The sequence below is a fragment of the Callospermophilus lateralis genome, chromosome 2, assembly GCF_048772815.1.
Source record: "Callospermophilus lateralis isolate mCalLat2 chromosome 2, mCalLat2.hap1, whole genome shotgun sequence".
NCBI classification, from domain to species: Eukaryota; Metazoa; Chordata; class Mammalia; order Rodentia; family Sciuridae; genus Callospermophilus; species Callospermophilus lateralis.
Window position 1 is genome coordinate 162,819,169 of NC_135306.1, and position 18,436 is coordinate 162,837,604.

Below are 18,436 nucleotides of genomic sequence, written 5' to 3' on the forward strand. Positions count from 1 at the left end.
GCACATACAACAAGCTAAACTGGGAAAATGAATGTGAAGGCAAGCTGGGTTATTTATCAATCTTTCTTTAAGAGATACAACTCCTTCTTAGATTAGCATCTACAATAGAAAAGTAAGCAATCAAATGCTAGGATAGGCAAGAATGGAGAAATGAGGAAGAGAATGGAAAGTTTAAATGAGTATAAGGCTCTTAATATTGTTTTTATAAAGAAAAATAGAATGGATTTATGTTTTTTCAAGTCACATTGTTCATCTGTTAACAGTATCTATTTAGAAAAGACAATTTGCAAAATATGTCCTTTACAATGAAAAATTTAATGTAGTACTCTTAAGAAAACTTAAAAATCATGATTAAAGAAAAGTGAAACCTCTGAATTCAATGGTACCACTATCCCCAATGTAAACATGGTTGATCTAAGTGTTTTTATTCAATAGTTTCCTAATTTAAGTGGCTTCCTCTTTTGTTGTAACATAGAAATCCAGGGAGAACAAAGCTTTTTATTTCAAAGTTTCCAAAAGAATGCCAACTGCTTTCCAGTTCCCATGAATATTAATTTTCATCCCCAAAGAAATGCTTTAGTCAACTGACATGAAAAGAAGCTTTCACTGATTTAAAAAAAAAAAAATCTTTCAAGAATCAAATGTCATAGAATTTTCTCAAATGCTGGAACTTTTTACAAAACGGGAAAGCTATTCTTTTCAGATCAGTAAGAACACTTAAAATCTTAAACCTGCTAAAGCAAAATTTTAAATATCTCTTTTTACTGTTTTACATTTTATGTAAAAATAAAAGTTTAATTAATAACGTCATCTTCCTCATAGCTTCCATTAATGGTGTTTCTCTACAATACTAAAAGTACATAAAGGAATTTTTTCCTCATGGGTATAAAGTCTAGTGTCAATAAAGAGAAAACATTTAGCTACTCAAATGTACACAATGTCACAATGCCAGCATTTATTCTATATTCTGAGACACTAACAGATCAAATAAGTAGACTAGAAAAATAATGGTTTTAGCACATGTAAACTTCTATTTCACTCATATACCCCTTTATTTTAATTTTTGACAATATAACTGATTTTACTTCAAAAAGCATTTGATGCTCACTTTGGACATCTCCAAAATGAAGTCCATATTGTTCATATCTTAGGTTAAGATTCCCATAATTACAAACTTTGTTATTCTGTACCAGCACAAATTAGAAGATAAAACTATTAAGTCCTTCATTCTACTAAGAATGCTTTTTAATAGAATTCCCCACCACCACCCGCCGCCAAGTACCTACATCAAATTGACAATTCATGCTGACTTTTTCTTTAAAAAATGCTGATATCTCCTCTACTTGGTAGTTAAATCTGGGAACTTAGTGCAGGAAACGCTGCTAAAATCACCTGGTTAGATTCAATCAGTGGTCTTAATCTGAACAGTCTTTTAGTATCCTCACGTTAATAATTAATATGTTTACTATTTCTATTGGTACTACAAAGAACTTTAGAAATAAAGCCAAATTCAAGCTTTACTCTAGCATGTTCTGGCTGCTTTAACTTGGATAATAAAAAAAAATACATAGAAAGCCAAGGATCCAATATTCTTACAAGTCAGTAAGCACACACTGAAAGTTAGTAAAAAATTAATAAGAATACCAATTTAAGCTGTTGTAATTACTGAAAGAGATAACACTATTCTGAGAACATAAAGCATAAACTTTGAAATCTCACTATTAATAAGGATACTCTAAAACCAACAATTTATGTCACAACCTCCAAATTTATAGTTCTTCCATCCATAAAATGGGAATGCTACACTCCAACAGAGAATTATTGTAAAATTTAAATGGAAAACTAAAATAATGGCTATGAAAGTACTTTATAATTAGTAATATAAAGAACAAAAATACAAACCTGCCCAACATTGTATTTGGCTGTGCAGTAAAAATGGAAGGGTCTACAACAAATCTAGTGTTATCCACTATTAGTGTCACTCGTTCTGATGTCCTTACATTCCGAGCTCCTTCTTTTGCATTTTCATATACAAACACCATCTCCCCAGATGTCTTGCAGCTACCATCTGAACTTGACTGACTACTGTTTCTGCTGCTATTCCCAGCACTGCTAATGGAACCATTTGGGGATGCTTTTTGAGGACGAGGACTACTTGGACGAGAGGAACTATGATCTTTTTCTCGTTCTGAAATAAAGAAATTAAACAAAGTTATTCCAATTGTCTACAAAAAATTCAAGATCTGTACAAATCTTTTAAAGTGTTTGATAAGTTGTTTTAAATCATAACATTTTTAAAATTTCAAATAACATTTTCAAAGGATATAATAAACATTCATTTACTTCACAGGAGTAAAAACAAACCATCAAAATGTTTTCTAAAATATTTATAGACCTTTAAAAAGGTATGTATTACTGACTAATGTTGACCCAGAAAAATATCAAAATTAAGGTAAATTTCATATTATTACTCCACTTAAAAATACATAGAAAGCCAAGGATCCAATATTCGTACAAGTCAATAAGCACACACACTGAAAGTTAGTAAAAAATTAATAAGAATACCAACTTAAGCTGTTGTAATTATCGAAAGAGATAACACTATTCTGAGAACATACAGCATAAACTCTGAAATATCAGTGTTAATAAGGGCACTCTAAAACCAACAATTTATGTCACAAAACAAAAATATAAAAGAATATTTTATATTTTATATAAAATATAAAAAAACTCACTAAGGACAGCAAGAAGCATTTATTTTTTCAAACGATTTTCAATGTCTATCAAATAAAGTGGCCTTAGTAGCTGACGATATAGGGCTTTCCTCTCATTTGTTCTTCTGTTGAATAAAGCAGTACTACAAATTTTATAAGATGCATAAATATTATCTATTGTTAGTAGAAAATATTACTAAAATTCAGGAAATTTTCTTTAGATGCTCCAATATTATATAAGGGAAAATAAAAACTAAGATTTTATTAGAAGTTCTATTTAGAGGCTACATCACTAAACTTTAAAGGTGACCTAAAAATGTACCTCCATCTCATCAGTTTCATCAGCTTTTGCCAAATTCCTCTATGACTCAGGCTACTTAGAACACTCTGTACAGCACTGCTGATTATATAATTAGGTTTGCTATATCTCTAGAGATACTCTCACACCTCCCTTTATTTTATTTTATTTTATTTTATTTTATTTTATTGTCTTTTATTTTATTGTTTGTTTCCACAATGCTGGTAACATTCCAAAAGCAAAATTTGTTAAAGTAATAAAACAATTTATTATAGTTTGCTATTCTGCTCTCATACATGGAATTCTGCATGCAACAAACTGTCAATTCATATTTATATTTGTTAATTTTAGCTTATAAGTAATAGTCTGTCCCCAAGGACCCATTTAGATACTGATAATTTCCCACATAATTAGACACCAACATAAATTATTTGATTTTAAACAGACTGTCACAAACTATTTCATACAGTTACAGTATTTTCTGCATGTGTGCTGGGGAAAGAACCTAGGACCTTGCACATTCTGAGCTGGTGCTCTACTCAAATATGTTTCTCCACTTCAAGCACTAGGAATTGAACTTAGGGTCCCATGATGGTAAGCCCATTCTCTAGGCTATATCCCCAACCCATAGTCAAAATATTTGATTTGTCCCTTCCCTAGGGGAAAATGAAAACCAGCAAACTCATGTTGGTTAAGTATACCTGCTTCAGACTGGTGCCTTACAATCACACAATGTATTTACCTGTAAGAATAATGTTCATTTATAGTAATGAGTGGGAAGGATGAAAAAGACCTGAACTAGTTACTAGGAATGTAAAACACTTTCCTTTCATCTTCTATTTTTATTATTAAATTTGAAACACTGTCAAAAGTCAGAAAAAAATAACTCCATCAGAATTATTCTTTCCCTTTATTTGTTAGCATGATTAATCAGATATTCTTGTCAATAATTTACAACTATTTTATTGTAAACCACCACTGTTTCTTGTAAGATAAAAATTAACTTGAATTTTTGCAAAATCTACATCTCAGTTTCAAAGTCTTTTCAAATTACTTTTTATAAGACTGTCCCAGACTCTTAAAACAAACTCACCTTTAAGTTACATCTGATACACTATTTTCTCATAGCAAGAATCAAGCTCAGCTAAAATAAAAACAAATGAATAGAAGCAGCTAGCTAATTTTACTCTTATGTATTTAGGCACAATTCAATGTCACTGCTACTTTAAAAAGGTAAATACATGTGTTTAAGAACTGCTAAGAAGATTGGATGATTTTTACATACCAACATGATGCTGCCGTGTTGGAGAAGTAACATTTCTAATACAAGGAGTGAGCTGAGACTCTGCTCTTTCATGAGATGAATCTCGTGATCTGTCACTTGACCTTCGTCTATCTCTTGATCTCTCATGTCCACCACTAGCACCATGCAGACTCATTTTGGTGTGGTCAACTCCTCCTTTAGCCACACGTGGGGGAGTACTGATAAGTTACAAAAGAAAATTAACCATAAAAGCAAAAAAAAATTGCAGAAAGTGCTTAAGAGAAAAAAATTTGCAGGTAGCCATTAATATTTTAAGTGCAAAAATCAAAAGCTATTTTCCAATTGTGAAATCTAATTTAACCTCAAACCTGCAGGATGTATAAACTCCAGAATATTGTGTGTAGTGATCACATAACTAAATGTAATTTTTTATAGATGAGAAAACTACTTAGAAAGGTCAACTGACTTTTGAGTTAGAAGTAGAACTAGTAATAGTAGTAAGTCACCCAGATAATTTAAATATTATTCTCATGCTCTCTTGATTTGTTTGTGAGAAAAAGGGATAAAGAGCATCAGCTTCTGACACTCTTTAAAAAAACCAAAGGTGTGTGGCAAAGTAACTACCTGTCAAATAAAATAAGTCATCAAATACTAATTTCAAGTAACTCACTTTGAGAACTCTTTCAAACACTATGATTAGAAAATGTTTTGAAAAGCATTTCTCTGAAAAATGTAACTATATTAATTTTATAAAATCATAGAATTTTTTAAAATTTAAAACCTCTTTATACAGAAGTACATCTATACCAGACAAAAACTGAAACTGTTAACTAAAATAGTTATCAGAGTTCATTCACACAATCATCTGTTAAGTTATATGTACTACAGGCACAATCCTATGTTAAATGCCAATAGAAACAATAGCTTCCTGTGGGGCTTACAATCTAAGTTTAGTGGTAATATGTAAAATTTAATCAATTCAAAAGTTACCCCAACTTCTAAATGTAAATGTACCTATAAATCCCAAATATAAAACTACTAGAGGAAAGACAATAAATGCTTTAGGGTCTCGAAGGAATAAGTCATTACTGTAGATTAGAGTTAGTCACTAGGTATATCAGGCCCTGATAAACAGATAATATTTTAATAATCAGAATGTAATACGGGTAATAAAAATGAAAGAACCAGACATACAGTCATTTGGAAATTTGTCATATTAGGATATATGACAGTTCACAGTTTTAAAATATTGAAGTATATTTAAGAAATAGAAGTAATTTCATGGTTTTAGAGTAATACTTAGAATTAAAATTGTCCTTTAATTCTATAGTTGCTTGACATTGAGTATTACTTAATACTCTTAAAACTTAGGTTCCTCATCTATAAAATGTAGATCCTATTCACTTTCTAATGCTAATAGGAAGATCAAAGTGTAGTGAGTAGACCAGCAAGGTACCTGCCATGATATAATCACCTCTCAAATGCTAATTTGTTTGGTTATAAAAGATGAGCAAAATAAAGTTCAAAATTGCAAGACTTCTTAGGTCACACAGTATTTAGTAAATACTAATAGCACTATAACCTAAGCCTTTGATTCGTTCCAGCACCCCCTCCATATTATACTATTTCTTTCACACCGAAATCACACTAGTTAAAACTTTAATCTTCTTATATATTCAGAAACAGTTTTTCAGTGTTTCAGGGTCATCTCTTGTTGATTTGTGAACTATAACATTTTTCATTGTTTTAGTGGTTTGTAGTATGAAAATCAATTATCATCCTGCTACAACACTGATTACAAACACAGGAGATAGGGCTGACTTATTTACCATGCAGGTTACTTCTAGGCAACTCTATGGAGTTCTCTCTCATAGATCTAAAGGAAAAAAAAAAAAAATCTACTCCTCCTTTCTTTCTAGAGAAAACAAAAATACTAGGAAAAAAATGTTTTTCTTTAAATGGAACAAACCAAAAGATTATGCCACATTTGTGTTTAACACTGGAATTTCCAGCTCATTTTCTAAAGTACGAAAAAGAAATGAAATCAATGGCAATAGAAGCGAATTGTATTTTGAAAAAAAAAAAAAAACTCTTCAAATTATTCTAACTGCTAAGTTTTAATCACTTTCAACTAAGAAAGCATATTTCCTAAATGTGAGTCTGACAATTTAATAGACAAGATACACAGACAATTATGGCTAGGGCAAATGTAGGCTAAATGTTCAGAATAAGTAAAGGTCTAGTAAACTAATTAATTGAAGAGCACTTCCACCAGACATCTTTGTAGCTAAAAGATGCTGCTAAGCATTCTGCTGAAATACTGACTTCTTTCTACTGCTTAGATCTTAGATGAATGCAAACGTTGTCATAATACACTTCCATCTTTTGTTTTCATTCCCAAATAGAATATACTCTGAACTAGTCCTTCAAAACCAGATGTCACAGAAGACTAATTATGCCCTCCTCTAATTAAATAATTTTAGATCAGGAGAGTACTCTAAAGGCAAAACAATTAATATGTGAAAAAGAAAAATGAGGACAAGCAAGTATAAAGGGGACAGCTCTGCTTCAGGCTGCATTTAAGAGAGTTTGAGATAGGTAAGAAAATGAAAAGTGGTTCATCACCAACATCTGCTTCTAGCCAAGACAGAACAACAAGATGATATGTACTCTTCTGTCTGAGACAACTCCAACAGAGAGAACATATTAAACAAGATTTTCAAAACAGTACATCAGGCAATGAAGGGGGGTAACCCCCTGAAAGAAAGCAAATGAAATAAGACTAGCAATTATCCACACTTAGTATCTTTAGAGTTTCCAGAGTAAACTGAGATAAAAGCTAAGCAAAACCAGGGAAACTCTGAGTTAAAGATATGGAACTAAGCTGTTGAGATAATAATAGGTGGCTAGAAATCCCCCAAAAAACAAATGCCGAATGTCTTCTCTGATATAAAGGGAGTGATTCAAGATGGAGTAGGGAGGAAGAGCATGAGAAGATGATTACCTCTAGATAGGGAAGAGAGATGGGAGGGAAAGGGAGGGAGAATGGGAATTGCATGGAAGATGGAAGGAGACCCTCATCGTTATACAAAATACATGTATAACAATGTGAGGAGAAAAAAAAAAAGAAGTGTGTCACATTAGATTGGGTAGAGAGAAGTGATGGGAGGGGAGGGAAGGGGGAAAAGGAAGGACAGCAGAATAGACATTATTATTGCTGTGTGTATACAGGTGACTGCATGACCAATGTGATTCCGCCAACCTGTACACTCAGAAAAATGAGAAATTATATCCCATCTGATTCAAATGTATGAATCTCAAGGTCATTGTACTGTCATGTGTAACTAATTAAAACAAATTTAAAAATTTTAAAAAAAATAATAGGGGCTAGAGTTCTCAAAAAAGAATACTAGAGAGGGGAGAGCAGAAGAGAAGGAAAACCTTGGAGGATCTACAGAATTCTCCTTGAGTACTGAGTTGAATACTAGTAAGAACATACATGTGAGAAAAGGACCAGAGGCCAGGAAAAGATAAAGAATTAGAAGAAAAAATGTCCAGCACTCATGAAGGACCAGGATTTGTCCCTACAAGTCAGACTTAAGAACCTCATAATTTATAAGGAATTAGAGAAAGAATCAGTAAAGTCTTACTTCTGAAATGAGAAATTAAACCTAGACTGAGCACTGCTTCAGTCACCTTTCAAGTTAACAGCAAGACTAGAAGAACCCAGCTGCTTGCAAACAAATGAATACTAAACAAAACTCAAGAATATTTATAAAAATAAGAAATATTAAACACCCAAAGAAGGTAAAATTCACAAAGTACAGTATCCAAACAAAAATTAGAAGTCATGCAAAGAAGCTAGAATACATAACTGATAATTAAGAGAAAGAAGAGAAATCAAACCAGAATTGACATGTTAGAATTAGAAATAAAGGCATTGAAAGTGTCATTATAACCATATTTTTCCAAAAAGTTAGGAGAAATCAAAGATTTTTTTCAAAGACACAAATATTAAACTTCCAGTGATAAAAATGACAAAATCTGAGATGAAAAATACACCTAACAGAATTCATGGCAGACACACATTATAAAAGAAAGGTAATAGGAAACACCCAAAATGAAACAAAGAGAAAACAGAAAAGTAAATAAACAGATGGTGAGTATGTTGTGGGTCAACTTCAAGTGGCCTACAGATCTAAATGGAATCCATAAAAGAACAGAAGTGGGAAAAGAAAAGGGAAAAGAAATAATATCTGAACTTTTCCCAAATGAAATGAAAATGTAACAACCATAGAAGCAATATGCACAACAAATTCCACCCATACTTTGAAGACAAAAATATTGTTATAAGAATAACAATATTCTGTCAACCTAATTTTCTGCACTGGGCAAATTATTTTACTCTTTTTCAAAAATAAAAGGGAAATATAGACTTTCAGTTAAAAGAGACAAATTCATCATGAGTAGACTTGAACTATAAGAACAGTTAAAAGGAAAATTTTCTTAGAATAAAAATATTTGTAGATCCAATAATATGTATCTACACAGGAATGGAGAACAATGGAAATAATTGTGTGGGGAAAATAAAACTTTTTCCTTACTGTTTATTAGAAGATTAGTCTAAACAATAATTGTAACTACAAATGTGGGGTTTATTGCATATACATATAATTACAAGAGAACAAAGTTTTGGAAAGAAGAAATGGAGTTGGAAGCCTTGTGTACTACACTACAAATAGTACAATATTACCCGAAAGCAGACTGACTAAAGATGTATACTATAAACTAAAGCAAACAGTAATAAAACAAAACAAAGAAATACAGTTAACATGCCAACAATGGAGATAAAATAAAATCCTTTTCAAAAAGATTCAGTTATTCCAAAAGAAGACAAAGAAAGAAAAAAAAGGAATACCAAGGAAGGAAGAGGAAGGGAGGAGTACAACAGGGAAAAATAGCAAACAAATATCAAGATAACAGACTTAACTATGTTAATAATCACATAATACACAAAGTAAGCCATGTAAATATAACTGGTCTAAGCCATAAAAGCTAAGAGATTATCTGAATGGATAAAAAAGTCAGACCCAACTATATACTGCCTACAGGAAATATACTTTAAATATAAAGGTACCAAAAGGTTCAATATGAAAGGTATGCTATGCTAGCACTAATCCAAAGAGAGCAAAAGTAGCCATTCAATAGCAAAATAGAGTTCAGAGCAAAGATCGGTATCAAGGTATTTCATAAGAATAAAAAAGTTAATTCATTAAGAACATGTACCAATTCAAATGTTTTTCTGAATCATAAGAGAATTTGAAAATATCTGAAACAAAAAGTGATAAAATTATGAGAACGGGATAACTCCACAATTTTGGTTAGAAATTTTTAACACCCCCTTTTTAAAATTATTTTATTTTTTTGAACACCCTTTTTGATTGACTGACAGGTAGATAGATATTGGTGCTGGAGATTAAACTCATGGCCTGGTATCTGATATAAGAATGCATCCTACCACTGAGATATGTCCCAGTCCTCTAATAATATTTAATTGAGCAAATAAATAGAAATCACTACACCAAGTAATACTATCAACTAACTTGACCTAACTGACAATTATGTAACACTTCACCCAAAATAAAACTCACTCTTTTCGGGAAAATATCTCAACTTAAAAGAACTTTAATCATACCAAGTATATCAAGTATTCTCTGATTACAACAGAATTAAATTAAAATTCAGTAACATATCTGGGAAATTTCTAAAGATTTAGAAATTAAAGAACACCTTTATCTAAATAGCTCATGGGACAAAGAAGAAATCAGAAGAGAAATCAGAAAACTTTGAAGTGAAAGTGTTTTAGTCAGCTTTTTTGATGCTGTGACCACAACATGGCAAGAATAATTAGAGGAGGAAAAGTTTGTCATGTGGCTTCAGAGGTCTCAGTCCACAGACTGCTAACTTCAATAACTCTGGGTCCAAACTGAAGCAGTACATCATGATGACAGGGTGAGGCAGAGTTCAGGACACGACAATCAGGAAGCAGAAATTGACTAACCTCTGGACACCAGGGCCCTAATACATACGTGTAAGGCATGCCCCCAATGACCTACCTCCTCCAGCCATACCCTACCTGCCTACCTATCACCCAGTTAATGCATTCAAGTGTATTGAAAGTATTTATTAGGTTAAGACTCTCCTTAAGACTCTTCCAATCATTTTACCTCTAAACTCTCTTGCATTGTTTCACACATGAGCTTTTGGGGGACACCTCACATCTAAGGCATAATAGAAAGAAACAAACAAAAAAATCAAAAAGTGTGAGGCAAGACAATAGAGTAGTATTTAGAGGGCAAACTACAGCATTAAATTCTTATATTAGTAAAGAAGACAAGTCTAAGGCAAATGACCTTAGTTTCTACCTTAAGAAAACAGAAAGGGCCTGGAGTTGTGGCTCAGCAGTAGAGCGCTCACCTAGCATGTGCGAGGTCCAAGTTCCATCCTCAGCACCACATAAAAATAAATAAGTAGGGCTGGGGATGTGGCTCAAGCAGTAACGCGCTCGCCTGGCATGCGCGGGGCGCTGGGTTCAATCCTCAGCACCACATAAAATAAAATAAAGGTGTCCACCGAAAACTGAAGAATAAATATTTAAAAAAATTCTCTAAATAAATAAATAAATAAATGAAAACAGACAAAGAAATCAGGCATGGTTGTGCATGCCTATAATCCCAGAAACTCAGAAAGCTAAGGCAGTAGAATCCCAAGTTTGAGGCCAGTCTCAGCAATTTAAAGAGACCCCCACTCCCAAAAAAAAGGAAAAAGAAAAAACAATAAGATCACAGCATTTGCAGGAAAATGGATGGCATTAGAGAAGATTATGCTAAGTGAAGTTAGCCAATCCCCACCCCAAAAATGCTGAATTTCTTCTCTGATATAAAGGGGGGGTGACTCAAAATGGGGTTGGGAGGGAGAGCAAGGGAGAAAGATTACCTCTAGATAGGGAAAGGGGGTGGGAGGGAAAGGAAGGGAGAAGGAGAATAGCATGGATGGTGAAAGGATATCCTCATCATTATATAAAATACATGTATGAAGATGTAAATTTGGTGTCAACATACCTTATATATAATCAGAGATATGATAAATTTTTGTATAATGGTATATTTAAGAATTGTAATCCAAAAATAAATAAAGGAAGGAAGGAGGAAATAGACAATGAACAAAATGAACCCAAAGAAAGTAGAAAACAATAATAAAGATCAGAGTGAAAATCAATATAATTAGAAGCAGAAGAATAATGGATAAAAACCAATGGAGGGGGGCTGGGGATATGGCTCAAGCGGTAGCGCGCCCGCCTGGCATGCGCGGGGCGCTGGGTTCGATCCTCAGCACCACATAAAAATAAAATAAAGATGTTGTGTCCACCGAAAACTAAAAAATAAATATTAAAAAAAAAATGGAGGGCTGGGGATATAGCTCAGTTGGTAGAGTGCTTGCCTTGCATGCACCAAGGCCCTGGGTTCAATCCCCAGCACCACATTTTTTAAAAAAGGCAACAAAAGCTGGCACTTAAAAAAAAAAAAAAAAATCAATAAAATTGATAAACCTCTAGCCAGACCTCTAGGGAAAATACTGAGAAGATATAAATTGCTAATATCAGATGATAGAGTCCATATTTTACAAAGTCTATAGAACAGATATTAAAAGAATGAGAATATTATAAGCAACTTTATGCCAATAAATTCAACAACTTAGAAGAAAGGGATAAATTCAAACTTACCAAAGCTCACTTAAGACATAGATAAGTTTAATAGCACTGTATGTATTAAAGAAGTTAAACATAGATACAACATAATTCCATTAAAAAAAAAGTGGATTTCTTTATCAAAAGTAATAAAATAATTCTAAAATTTATAAGAAGGGGGATGAGGTAAAGGTCAGCAGTAAAGTGTGTGCTTAGCATATGCAAGGACACACAAACACATACAGACATACACGCACAGAAATGCAAAGTTCCTAGAATAGCCTAAGTCACTGTAAAACAGAAAAGCCGAAAAATTCATATAAATTGATTTCAAGACTTATTTTAAAGTTGTAGTAATGAACACAATGTGTTCTTGGTACCACGACACACAAGTAGAATAGACCAGAGTAGAGACACCAGGAAAGTACCATGTACATGTATGTGGACCACTGATTTTCAACAAAGATTCAAAAGCAATTCAGGGAAGAATTTTTCATCAAATGTGCTGGAACAAGCAGATATACAACGGATGTTTCACTTCCAGCACTTCAAGGTAAAAAACAAAACAAAACAGATCTCTCTGGTCAATAGTTCATATCACACACAAAAGTTAACTCAAAATAGATCAGAGACCTAAAACTATAAAACTTCTAGAAATAAAAAGCACAATTCATAAAGAGATAAACTGAAAATTGAACTTCTTCAAAATTAAAAACGTCATCTCTTCAAAAAATACTGTGGAGAGAATAACAAAACTATAGAGAGAAAATATTTGCACATCATGTCTCAATGACTTATATACAGGCTATGTAAAGAGCTCTCAAAATTAAAAAAAAAAAAAAAAAAAAAAACACCTCAAGGGGCTGGAGTTGTAGATCAGCCATAGAGTGCTCGCCTAGGATGTGCAGGGCACTGGGTTTGATCCTCAGCATAAAAATAAAACAAAGGTATTGTGTCCAACTACAACTAAAAAACAAAACAGTAAAAAAAAAAAAAAAAAAAAAACCTCAAAATAATGGACAAAAAGTTGACACTACTCTACCATCATGTACACCTAAAAACAACAAATTTAAAAAAAAAAAAAAAGAGCCAGAGGGGCTGGGGTTGTGGCTCAGTGGTACAGCGATTGCCTAGCATGCATGAGTGTCCGATTCTCAGTACCACATATAAATAAATAAAATAAAGGTCCATTGACAACTAAACATATTAAAAAAAAAGAGCAAGAGAAAAAACATTACATATCTGGAGGGGGAAAAAACTGAAAAAATGTTAAATATATATATATACACACACACACACATTGTTAGTAGCTTTATTTGTAACAGCTTAAAAATAGAAACTACTTAACTAAATATCTATGAGCAGATGAAAGGCTGAACCATTTGTGGTATATCCACACAATGGAATGAGACTTAACAATGAAAAAAGAATGAGACTCAACTTACAACATGAATCAACCTCAAAATAATTATGAGCGAAAGAAGACAAAAATTACATAAAATTCTAGGAAATAAAGACTAATGTACAGTGTTGGAAAACAGACTGGTGGTTGCATGGCATGAAGTACAGGAACTGGAAGGGGAGAGTTACAAAGGCCCCAAGGAAACTTTTGATGTGATGTATATGTTCATTATCCTGACTGAGGTGTGATTTCATGGGTGTATTACAAATATCAAAAATAGAGTTATATACAAAAACTGGCTTTTTAGCCAAAATATAACCTGCTTGACAATACCCTATCAGGATGCTGCAACTTACACTTAAATAATAAAAGACTTTCTTCTCCTAACAGTCTTTTCCTCCTCTGCTTTTCTCACCAGAGTTCCCTAAATTCTACTTATCAATCTGCACAGACTCTGGCAAACCATTCTAACGGTTCATGATCCCAAGAAACCAGAAGCATATATTTCAACAGTCATATTAAAGACAATTACCATCAACATTGAACACCATTTAAAAGCATACTTACAGACTAACAAATATTACCAAATAAGGTTATGATAAAAATTCAAATCAGCACTCTTAATAAAGAATCCTCTGAAATGACAATTTTCATCAACTAAGGAATATTATGTCTGTCATCTCTAGTTATGTAAATAAACCCACCTTAACCATAAAACCCAATTACTAAAAAACCTCCATTATAAAATTTTACAAACTTTATGAATAATGTTTTTGATTTCTATATATAATACCAACTTTTCACTTCATTTCAAAATCACGCTTCAAAGCATATGGTAAATTATCAGGCAGCAGTCTCTAAAAATGTTTAAATCTTACTAACATGGTCACTATTAGGAACAAATATCTATTTACATTAAATTTTCCTACTTATCTTGTATGGATTTCTGCATATAACTTTAGAACTTCATTTGTTTAAAAATTCTAATTATGGCAATTTTTCAATAGTAAACCTGTTCCTAAAGATTGAAGAGAAACTTAAGGGCCTTGTTTTATTCAGTTCATATAGATATGAAGATTGACAAGGTTCTTAAAACTTTCAATCACACTTTTAAAAACATTTTTTCTTAAAAATGAAGTGAGCCTCCTTGTAAATTTCTGATCAGATATTCCTATTCATTTGAATTAGTTTGTCCTTAATAAAGAAGCACTATTTTCAATTCTAAATTTTTATTTTTAAGTGAAAATAACCTGTTTTTATTACTCTAACAAATATCATGACCCTGGTATTTTAAACTAAAGGTTTTATACTAAATATATTTTTGAAGCAACTGATTTATGCGTGCTTTTATAAGCATTTTTAATGTGTTAAGACAGGTTGGTAAACTATGGCTCGTGGGTCAAGTTTAACCCATCGCCTGATTTTGTTAACACAGTTTTCTTGGTAAACACCTATGTCCATTCATTACAGGTTAAGCATCCATAATTCAAAATGCTCGAAAATCCTCTTGGGCACTTCAAGTGAGAAATTCCAAATCTGACCTTATGTGATAAGTCACAGTCAAAACACAAGTGCACCAAAATTACTACATAAAATTACCTTCAGGTTATATATATAAAGTATATATGAAACATACGACTTTCTTGTTTAGACTTAGGTCTCATCCTTAACATACTTCCCTGTTGATATGCAAGTATTCCAAATTTTTTTTTAAAAAAACTGAAATCTGAAATATTTCCCAAGCATTTTGGATAAGAGATACTCAACATATATTACTGTTTATGGTTTTGTTCACATTACAATACCAACATTCAGTGGTTGGGACAAAGACCTTGTAGACCGATATTTAAAAGTAGTGTGCAGATCTTTGAAGAGCTAACTTTTGAAATCATGCTAAGGATCTTTTATTGTCAGAAGAATATCAAAATTATATTTTTATCTAACTCCCTTAGATAGTCTTCCTTTCTTAAGAAATTTATGCTATGGAATCATGCTGTTTCTCTGATGAAGTATCAAAACTCAGACTGGTGAAATAAATTGCAAGGCATGCATACATAAAACTATGTAATTCAATTATAATGTAGAAGATAATTTCATGACCCAGGGTATGTTTAGAATTTCCTTTTTCTAAAAGGAGAGGTTATATAATAGTTCATACAGTAATATCTAGAAATCATTTTTAAGTATACATGTGTGGTTTTTATACATTAAATGTATATGCAGGGAAAAAATAGGCTATAAATACCAAAATACTTAAAAGTATTATTTTGATAGGATATTTTTATTTTCTTTTATAGGCCTTCCAGTGTTTGCCAAAATTATGAAATGAAAATATACTACTTTTCCAATGACAGGCATTATTATCTTAAAAGAATCAGCAGAACCACAGGAAAATATTCTAAAAACTTAAGATAAAAAGGTCTAGCCTGAGATTCTGCTCTTATAACTCTATTACTATAACAAGCTTAGAAAAACATCTCTGGACCCAAAACCACAAATTTATATATGTATAATGTGATTAATTCAACTATATACATAAATAAGCCTTGACAACCAGCAAGATGACCAAAGTTTTAGACATTAAACGGGGGAAATCACAAGAACTTCACTGTATTTCAAGGAAAGGATGCAAAGAACTACATACATACATACACACACACACACACACACACACACACACTAAAAATAAAGTAATTTTAAAATACTGAATATCCCAAAATTCCTTAGAAAAGAAATGATCAGTAGGATAGTGGTAATGATGGCAGAAGGAATAAAACATAGTTAAAATGCTTTAAATTGTGCTAACATTTCCTAATTAGGTAAGCAATGCCACCTGCCTAGATTTAAAACCTCACAGAAGAATAATTATCTTTATTTAGAAATTTTATCTGGTTGAAAATCAATTTTCACTAACCCAAAAACTTATCTGGCTTATTCTCTGTTTCAGTGGCAGTTGTAGATTTTTCCATTCAGAGTGCATGTTCTATAAAACTAGAAAGTAAGTCATTTTAAACATTAGGCTTTATCTTCCAAATACATTTAGTCCTGTAAAATACCTCTACTTATAAGTAATTAAACTAATTCTTAATTCATCCAATATAAAAATATATCCAATTCCATCTTTAGAAAATTATTTCAATTATTTCATTTCTATCTTGAATTTTATTTTCAAAAATATCTCAAAATTAGTCTTTCCTTAATTAAGTTTTTATATTCATAAAATACAGTATCAAATGGAATGCATTCCCAAGTTACATTAAATAAAAAACATCAAAATCATGAAAACAACAAAAATATACTTCATTTGTTTTAAATAACTTGCCATTAAACTGAAAGATATATGATCATTTTCATCTAGAAATGTAAATGATCACAATCAAACAAAGGCCAACATATCCCTCTCAATCTTTCCCTCATATTCGTATATGTATATAATTATAAAACAAAGATATCATGTAATAAATACATACACACCTTCCTTTAGCATATGCCAAGGTAGACACACAAAAACAAGAAAAAAATGTTGAAATCAGAGTATAAAGGGACTCTGCTCTTTCAAACAATGCAGCACTGAAAGCCAGGTCAGCATCCTTGGGCATTACTAGGAAACTTTAGCACATCTGATATTTCCATCATCTTCAAGATTCTTCTGAACAATCAGAAAATTTCCCCCTACCTCACCTCTCCACAGACTTCCTTTAGCTTTTCTCCCTCTACTGTGTAATAATGCTGTTGCAGATATATAGGCTTTAAATGTTCAGAGATTCAACCCCCTCTATATATTAATTCAGTTCATTTTCTCACAGACACTGACTCAGCCGTGGGTTGTGCAGCACTGACGTTTCTAACCAAACAGCATCGTGTGAGCTGTGATCATCCCATTTCTCCATCTCTGAACAGTGATTGGATATTGTAACTGATAGACAGGTGAAGAAAACGCAGGGGATGAGGGCTTAGAGATATGTAGATATGTTGCCAATGCCATCTGTAAAGCTAATTCTAGCTCTGACAGCTTGCCAGGTTTTAGAAAACTGGGATGCAGATAACTTTCCTTTTTCCTTTCAATATCTGTATATACATTCTGGTCAATAATGCTTTTCTTTAAAACCAAAGGGAAAATATCATCTGCCCTTTAAGAATTCACTCAAGAACTATTCTTTTAAGCAACCGAACTTTTACCTTTTAGTCTGCTGCTGAACTATGAAGTGATTTAAAAGGGAAAATGGAAAGCTCAGAAGAAACGAGCATGCGTACTTCTGGGGAATGAAACCTTGCGGCAAAGTCTGATATTGAATGTACGATGCATTTATCTTTAGCAACCTGAGCAGACTGCAGATCAGAGTTTTATATAGTCATTCTGCCCAACTCAAATATTCAAAAGCCTTAAGCATATATTCTTGCTATACACATTATACAGAAAAGGTACTCATTTTCTTTTTTAAAATAGCAAAACCTCCTCTAATTCAGGTGTAATCCCAGATACTTTGAAGGCTGAGGAAGGAGAATCACAACTTGGAAGCCAATCTAGCAACTTAACAACACTTTGCCTCAAAATAAAATAAAAAGGGCTGGGGATGTAGTTCAATGGTAGAAACGTGCCTAGCATACCCAAGACCCTGGGTTCAATCCCCAGGATCCCACCCCCTACTTACCACCACCCCCAACACAAAGATTCCTTTAACTCATAAATAAAAGGGAAAAATGTCATAATTAGACCAAATATACCTCAACCAAAATGACTTTTTAACATCTTTAGCTATTACCAAACCCTTCTATGTAGATATTAACTATACAACTACTCACACAGAAACAAAGTTCACTGATTTTTAAGTAACATATTTCTATACCACCTGAAGAGAGACCCCAGCACCTGAAGTCTATCTATGTCCAGAACAGCTTTCTCTATCTTTTATATATAACAGAACAGCTTTCTCTATCTTTAATATAGATTAAGTTGGGTGCAGTGGTGCACACCTGTAATCCTAGCAGCTCAGGATGCTGAAACAGGATG

The 18,436-nt window shown here is 32.5% G+C and overlaps 1 protein-coding gene across 7 annotated transcripts in view; it reads right to left on the reverse strand.

Annotated features, from left to right (window-relative positions):
• The window catches only part of Btbd10 (BTB domain containing 10), a 57,467-nt gene that overhangs the window by 16,613 nt on the left and 22,418 nt on the right, over positions 1–18,436 (reverse strand). For 5 of the 7 annotated variants that reach the window (XM_076844217.1, XM_076844216.1, XM_076844214.1 and 2 more), the window contains 2 exons: positions 4,298–4,494; positions 1,903–2,188 (listed from right to left, as the gene is read on the reverse strand). In XM_076844217.1, coding sequence (XP_076700332.1) covers positions 1,903–2,188; positions 4,298–4,451 — 440 coding nt within the window. In that variant the 5' untranslated portion in view covers positions 4,452–4,494. The remainder of the gene's footprint in view (positions 1–1,902; positions 2,189–4,297; positions 4,495–18,436) is intronic. The other 2 variants (XM_076844218.1, XM_076844220.1) reach the window with 2 other exon arrangements.